Below are 8361 nucleotides of genomic sequence, written 5' to 3'. Positions count from 1 at the left end.
CTCAAAGACCAGACTCAAAGTCAACCGGCATCGACTTACACCACTCTTGCGTTCAGAGGTTATATGAGATTTACTGGCAGGCTTTGTTATACAATCAATCCATTTTTTGCTATCAAAACCTTCCATGACTCTTAACCAAGGCCAAAGTAGCATGGTACAAAAGGCATCTACATTATTGCTTCTGTTCCTCTATAAATCAATCCCAGAAATAGTGCAGGTTTAGGATCAGAGCCTATTCATGGAGGTTTTTTGTGATCCCCTAGAAAAGCAAACTCCCTGAGGACAGTAAGAGTGATGAGAGCTAGAAACTCCTGACCATGCACATCCCACTCTTCTTAGGATTCAGCGTTCAAGCAATGATAGCACTTTCCTGTAAAACTGTAAGCGAGAATGATTGCACGAGCGTGAACTTTGCCCAATAAGTGGTTTTACTTAGGCCTGTGTCAACAGAAGTATGTCATGAGAAATAACAGCTGGATAAATTAGGCTCCAACAGTTAATTATTATTCTCATACCACAGTTTGTACCAAGGGATCTAACATGAGATACATACCAAGGTCTGGCGCTTTCAAATGATGAACACAATCTTAAACCTTCTTCCTAGCTATTGACAGCCTGGAGACAAGCAATGATGTACCTCATGGGCAAACCCATCACCTGGATTTTATCTGCAGTGTAATAGATACTGTTAAAGTTACTGAGCCTCCACTGAGCAGGTGACTTTGGAGGTCTCCCAGCGAGATGTAAATACTATGTCCCGTAGGTATTATGTACAAGCACAGACTGAAAGAGAAGGGGGCTTGTGATTTCTTGCTGGTAAACAGATGGACTACCTGAATACGTGATTAGCATGAACGGGAATGAAGCCCACCAGCTCCAACTCTTACCCACAGCCGCACTAGATCACAGAAGTGGTTAGGGCCCTCTATGTCCTTTCCTAAAAATACCCAGTTCTAACACCGCAGATGAAGGTAAGAAATCCCACAATGGGCAACAGTAAAAGCACTCTTCCAGGCCAAAGACAAGTGTAGGCTCCAAGGTTTCAGTCCTTTCACTCAGGAGGGTTCTACCTCTGATTTGCATCTATCTCCAGTAGGGGTAAAACCATGAACACACAGTTTGCACGCAATTAAAACTGCCTTCAGCTCCTTCACGAGACTGACAACAGGGCTGGGCACAGTAATCTGAAAGCCTAATGAGAAGTGAGCTAGCCATGACTCCTGAATCCGACACAGCCATGACATGTCAGTGGCCCACCTGCTCCTTTGTCATCTGCGCCACCGTCTTTTGCCATCTGCCATCTGTGATTGACTTCCAGAGCTCTCCCAGGGCCAGGGTGCCCATCTTATGGGTCTCAACTGCACAAAGGTTTTAGTACACGGTTCACAAAGTCAGGAAACTTGATCCTGTTTGATCTAGTTCCTTTTCTGTACCCCTTGAGGCATTTACCTTTGATGATGTCTCATGCCATAAACACAGAAATGGCCAAAACCACATAGTTCAGGCTCATTTTCCAGGGTCCAGTCTTGATTTCTGATTACAACAAAAATCCACACACTGCAGAGGAAGCCAGCACGTGATCTCCTAGTAGCAGAAATCACCCCAGCATAAAACAAACACAATGATCATAAACCTCTCTTTCAGAAAAAAATAAGCAGCCAACTGCATGATTTGGATAATCTTTATCTTTCTCTCTGTAAGTAAGCAAATAGTTTACAGTGCAAGTTGATTTCCACAGAACAAGGGTCAGACTCCAAACACCAAGAAACAAACAAAAAGATTTCCGGAGGAACTCACAAAGAAACAAAGCAGAAAAGAGAGGACGGAAGAGATCATGAGAACCAGCAGATCCATGGGAGGGAAGAAGCAAGCGCATGGGACACAGGATGCCCCAGTTCCAGCTGTGAGGTGCAAGTGCTATACAATCAGAAGTTGGTCCCACCAAGCCACATTCTTATATATGAGAGAGATTCTAAGTAAAACAGAACCCTCACCCTGTTTACATCTGAACAGAGATGGGGTCAGGATAGGAGTAGTGCTAGATGGCAAAGTGGGTTGGAGATGGGGGGCAGAGGGAGAAATAACCTCTCTCTATTTCATTATTTCTTATCCTTCAGAAAACGATTGGGGTTTTATTTCAGCTTTCTACTGGCCTGGGACTCCTGTCCACTTTCAGTGCCCAAAGGAGGAACCCACACAATTACAAGCCAGCAGGAGCCAGCAGTACACTAGAGCAGCACTCTCTCTAGGAGAGGATGGTCATGTTGCTATCACTCTAGCTTCAAAATTTAGGCAAGGGTTACAAGACACAGAAGTGTGTGCCATACCTGTCCCCTTACCTTAAGGTGTGAGACCAGTTTCCACAGAGTGATCTCACTGGTTCTAAGCTGTGGCAAACAGCTCATGGCCAGTGATCCTCCCAAGGGCCTGAATACCAGAGCACCAAGGACTAAGCTTTGGGGGAGAGGGAAAGGTCTCGGTTCATGACAGGACACCTCACATTTCATTGTCTAAAGACCACACAGGTCTTAAGACAGCAGCCCCTCCCAGCAGAACATAAAATTTGACTCAAACCCTAGGATGTCTCCACCTACCAACGTGCAACCCCATGCAGTTGAACCATGCCAGCAACAGCAGGTCTCCCACCAATTCTAATTCTGGCTTCCCAGACTTCACATGCTTGGGACCTAATACATTCAAGATCTGGTAACTTGGTCACTAGCAAAATGCCCGAAAGAATTGAACTTTGCCTCAGTACTCTCCACTCCCCTGTGACATGGAGATGCTTTTCCTCCTACGACTTCCAAATTTCTCCTACAACTTCCCTGAGTGCCTCCCTCAATCCCCTGCCTTAGACAGTAGTGTGCAAAAGACCTTTCCACTCCCTGCATTGCATCAGCCTGCCAGGCAAAGATGGAAGGATATGGTTCCTTTCAAACCCAGGTGACACTGTCCTTTCAGTCAACGGGAGAAGACTAAAAGAGTTTAACAGTCACGTCTCTTCTCCTTGCTCTCTCTGAGCCAGTCCCTTCCTCCCTGTGTTCTCACATGGCTTAAGCAGGGCTTTCCAAAGTGACACACATTCCATTGCAACAGCCCACCATGAAGGACAGGCTGCTGGGCCTGGAAGCCAAGGGAAAACTTCTCACGCCATACTAAAGCACCAGCTACTACAAAACATCTTAAGCAGCTTTCCAGGAAAGGAGTAGAGGGATTCAGAACTGAGACACAAAGTTTTCCTTCAGCAACTTCTCCTTTCATTTGGATGGGAAGGACTTCCCTACTAATATGTAACTGAGATACCAGGGAGACATCTGCAGCCAGAAGGGATGCCCTGGGAACTTTATGGAGCCACATAAAAGTGACTGTGGTTTCCAAACCCCATCTCCTGCAGGAATAGCAGCTTCTCCCTTGCACCCAATTTACAGCTAGTCTTTTTCAATTAAATGCTGTCTCTGTGCAGGGCAAGGACAGGGTCAGATTGGTTTCCAAACCACATCCAGGAGCAAAAGAGTAACAGAAGAGCGAAGAATGGTCTGATTTCTAGTGCAACCACAACAATGGACAATCCCTTAGACATCTTTCACTCAAGGTTCATAGTGAAGGGTGAGGGAAGAGAAGTGAGCTGGGGGAAGGGATGTCCAAGCAGGTCCCAATTAAAGCTTTAAATGACAGGGAGGTAAATGAAGTGATTGTCCTTTTGGTCTCTCAGCTGGATGTGAAATGCAGGAATAGCTGTGACGAAGCAGCACACAGCAGTCCTTAGATCCAGTGTACTTCTCTTAGTAGAGGTAAGTGCTCTCTTAGACCCGTTGAATTTCAAACAGCTTCACATCCGTGTCATACCAGATAGGGGGATCCACATTCCTGAGAGAGAACGACAAGAGCCACTTTACTCTCTGCAGCCAGGTACATGGAATTCAAATCTCACAGCCAAGATTACAGGAGCTGGCTACACAGAACACCTTCAACTTTGCAAAAGAGGAAATCTGTGGTTCAGAGACAGTGGGCCTTAAAGGGATGACAGTATCTACAACATCCCACAAAGCCAGAGCTTGGCATGAAATCTCTGCACCGTCCCCTCTAAGCAGCAGCAGGGAATAGAAAAGCTGCCAGTTCCCAAACAAGCAGTACTCCTAGAACAACTCCCTTCGTGTCACCCGCTCAAACAAAGTTTTGGAGCAGCTGATTCACACTAGTCTCTTCCAAGGGAACAACATCTTTCTATCCTGTAAATATGAGACAATACAGAGCTGACCAAGTGCGTGCAATTATCTCCACAGGCCCCCCAAAAGTTTGGAAAAGAACAAGTTAGACTGCACCCAGCTGGTTTACCTCAAATAAATAACTCCCCACATGTAGGTCCGGAACCACATGGCAGTGCCCGAGTTAGCCTGGTACTTGCGAATGAGGATGGGGTGAGGGACAGGTAGCAGCCCCACCAATGTGCCATGCTGCAAGAACTTGAGGATCTCCGATTCATCAGTGAGACCCCTGCAAAAAGACAGATCAGGAACATCCTTAGAATGCCCTATAGACGCCCCCAAAATTGCTGCAGCACAAAGTATCAGTCTAAACAAACACAGACAGCAACTGCAGCCACCAAGAACACACACTCTCTCCACCAAAAAAAAAAAAAAAGAGTTGAGAAAGGATCAGACAAACAAGAAGCCTGGCAACCAAAATAACACCTCCTCTGCTGAAACTGTGATGCTTTCAATTATACTTTACAAGGTTTCCCCCAGAGACCCTCCAAATTCATCCAACTCTGCCAGCCTCACAGAGGTCTTCACACATTGCACAGCCCATTGTCTCCAACAATGTACTTACTTGTCAATGCAGATCTTCTCCACCTGAGGGACCAGCACCTGTAAGAGCCGCATGATTGTCTGCAGGGGAAGCTTTGACTTCCAAGACATCACCTGGAAGTAGGAAAGCCCACAGGGAAATCAATGCACTGCATTAGTAGTTTTTCTACAGTTATCTACAACAAATGAGGTTTACAAAACTCACAAAGGTTGTGGATGAACTGAGTGCACAACAGCAATATGATAAATCCTGGAGCACTAGAATTATGAGCCACTCAATGAAACTAGCAGGGCATTGGTTTAAAACAGGTAAAACAAATACTTCTCTGCAGATGGTAGTAAACTTCTGGACCACAAGTCAAAGACATTCCCCATGAGGAAATGCTCCTCTGGCGGGGGAAGGGTGTGTTTATTTCCTCTGTCCATATTACCTTACCCAGTCAGGAGTTGGGGTCCACTGTCCACTGGAGGATGCACTAGAGAGACGCCTTCGATCCCGTCGGGGATGTGATGCCTCCTATCAATAAATATCAGTTTCAAAAAAAAACCAAACCAAAAAAACAGACAAAAGGAAATCACACTTAAGAGCAAGAAATACAACCTATTTTCTGCTGACTTTCCCCCCAGCTTTTCCACAGCACTGCTGGGAAAGACAGCTCAGCCTGTCCCTAGAACAGATCAAACCCACCAGACATTCATTCACCAAAACCATATGCTTTGACCCAGTGAGTGGCAATACTTGATGGGGTTCAGTTGTAGGACCATATGGCAAGGTCACAACTCCAGTCACCACTGCTGACACTCTGTCGGAACTATCCACAGTGGGAGAGTTAAAATGGGACTGATGAAAGACTGTTCAGGTGTGATTCTTTCTTTCAGCATAGAGATTAAACAGCTACAGGCCACAGCTTTTCACACCTCTGTCTACAGAGTATCTCTGGGATTTTTGGTCCCCGACCTGGAATATCTTAAAGAGCGTTTTTCCAAGGGTAGGCTCTCAGCAACTCCTACCTAACAAGCCCTGACCCTTAAGGAACAACACACTCATAGACCCAAACACGAACACCATCACCAGCCACTTTTTGGAAAGGTCTGGTCAAAAAGTCCAGGACCCAATTCTCTCTTATTATTCTTCACACCATCACTCTGTTTTCATTTATTTTACACAGAAGACATTAGTAACACCCTGGCTTTCCATACTCATGGTGGGAAGGAAGGAAATAACCCTTTAAAATCATTATCAATCTCTGCACAAGGTAAAAATGGAGAGGCTTTTTCCTTTGGAATGTCCACGGACCATTAATTACTACAGCCTGGAGCTGACTTTTCTGTGAAACAAATGGGAGCGGTGCTTCCTTCCAGCAGCCCTCCTGCTCCTCCACATGCACGGACTCATTCACACGTCACCTTCACAACCAGAAACAGCAGGCTTGGGGCAGAGCTGTGCTGCAATCCACTGGAAGCTGACAGTGCTGTACCAGTCCTTTTCTAACTGCGGAACAGCTCAAGCCAGCTGCTGGACACAGAGCTATAACCAACCATGATTATTCTTCATGGGCTGCTGGAAGAAGAAAACCTTTCTTCTGCAAGTTCTCAGCCAAGACCTCACTTAACGATAACATAATTAATTGTGCACTTAAGACATCTTGCTGACCATGGGTCTTCATCTGGTAGTAGGGAAGGCCAGGAAGGGTAAGTGAAACTGGTCCTGGGATATTCGGGAATTGTGTTCATTCCAGTTTATTAAAGCCTAAACAGCAATATTATTTTGCAATGTTTGCAGCTACAACCTTATCGTTCAGCCTGTTCAGCTTCAGTGCCGTGTCCTCATCAAGCTTCTAAAAATAAAATTCATAAAAACATAAAAAAGTCTGATTTCCTTCAGATGACCTCACCCTCTTCCTCTTTCCTCCTCACTCTCCCACAGCCCTTGCCCCCTCACAGCTGCCATCCAAATGCTGGCAGCCAGCTGACACATTTAAGAGAGGCAAGATGGAATTACACTGAAATATGAAGGCTGTTGAACATTTCACGAGACGCTTTTGAAATGGTTATGATTGATAAGGGGAGAACATTACAACAGATATAGGAAGGAAATTAAATCAGTCATAAGGGTGGGTATCCTAAAATTTATCCAGAATCTCTTATTAATTTATCTTAACTCAGTAGGTTGGAACACAGAAAGAAGACAATGTTCAGATAGTGTGAAACACCACAGACAGGTGTGCGCTACCCGAACACCATGTGATAGCAGCAATGATTCTCCCTGTAGCATATCCCACACCCACTGTTTTACTGCCCTTCACCTCCTGTCTGTTTTTTGGCCCCCACCCCACAAATACTCAATCAGGCAAATAGCATTGCTGGAGCCAGGTGGGGCAGCTAATGGGCAACTGTCTGTCTGAGACCAAAGGCTCACATGTGCACACACACGAGCAGAACAAGCGGAGAGGATCAGGACACAAGGGTAGAACTTCGGAGTTTTCAGCCTGCTCGGCTAGATCACGATGCCTTTACAAACATCCCCCAACTGGACCCCAATTCTCCAGTACTGCCTCAACCGAATGCATGTTGGGAGGAAAACAGACCGAGACATTCTTGTAGCACCACCACAGTCCATAGCAGCCCATGATAAAATGCATCATCCCATCCCAACTCATCACCTCCTCCCCAGTTCACACCATACCCGGTGAGAGCTGGCGCATCAATTGGGCCATTCCAGAGAAAACTGAGAGGAAAAGCTGGGAAAGCTATGCCTTTCAACATGGAACAGCCATACCCCCCTGTGCAAATGGATGCAATGTTCTCACTGCAGTGAAATGGCTCGGTGCACAGTGAATCTCAGGCAGCGCATGAGGCAGCACTAGGTGTATAAATGTGGCCTTGCTGAAGGAGGAGAGGATGTGCAGGACAGCCCTCATAATATACTTCCTACAAGACAGCCTAGAGGTTTTTGATACTGGACAGGAAAGGACACGGACTGAGGAGTTAACAGAGAGCAATAAAAGACTACTGCTCCACTGAATTTGGAAGATAACTGTTTTACAGCTCTTCATGGGGAAAACTAGCAAACGCCAGAAGGCTGACATTGCCACCAGAGCCTAGGAGGCCAGCGCAGCCTTGATTCACAGACTGCAAAGCCTCTGTCTCATCTGCGTGGCTGAGCAGCCACCAGTCTGAGGGCAGCATCTCAGCCAGGCCCTCATGGGAACACAGTTTTCACAACACCAGCTAGCCAGAAGATTCTGGTAGAGCTCTCCAGCCCAGAAAGGAGGGAGAGGAAAAAGAAGGAGCAGTCAGAACCCAAGTTGAAAGCCTCTGGATCAGAAATACATCCCTTTGTAATTACACACTTGCTGCTCTATCAGTAGCTTTCAAGGTGGAGAAAGCTCACTCCTCTAGTGTCCTAGCTCTTGTGTCACTAGGACAAACACAAAACACCCAAGATGATGCAACAGTACTTCTGAACCACGGTGTTTTCCAGCACAGCGAACATGTACATATTGCCTCTAATATGATACCTTTCTTCAGAAGGCGATCCAGACCTCTGCTA

General features: G+C 46.0%; 1 protein-coding gene across 1 annotated transcript in view; it reads right to left on the bottom strand.

Moving 5' to 3' along the window:
* Nucleotides 1-3803: 3803 nt before the first annotated feature.
* The window catches only part of HID1 (HID1 domain containing), a 20532-nt gene continuing 15974 nt past the window's right edge, over nt 3804-8361 (bottom strand). Inside the window, 4 exon segments of the mRNA XM_009637772.2 lie at nt 3804-3867; nt 4336-4494; nt 4831-4922; nt 5245-5325. Of these exon segments, the coding sequence (XP_009636067.1) occupies nt 3804-3867; nt 4336-4494; nt 4831-4922; nt 5245-5325 (396 nt within the window).

This window comes from Egretta garzetta, unplaced genomic scaffold, assembly GCF_000687185.1.
Source record: "Egretta garzetta isolate BGI_Z169 unplaced genomic scaffold, ASM68718v1 scaffold34, whole genome shotgun sequence".
Lineage (NCBI taxonomy): Eukaryota > Metazoa > Chordata > Aves > Pelecaniformes > Ardeidae > Egretta > Egretta garzetta.
Note: the sequence above shows the minus strand (reverse complement) of the source record. Positions and strands in the feature narration are given on the sequence as shown.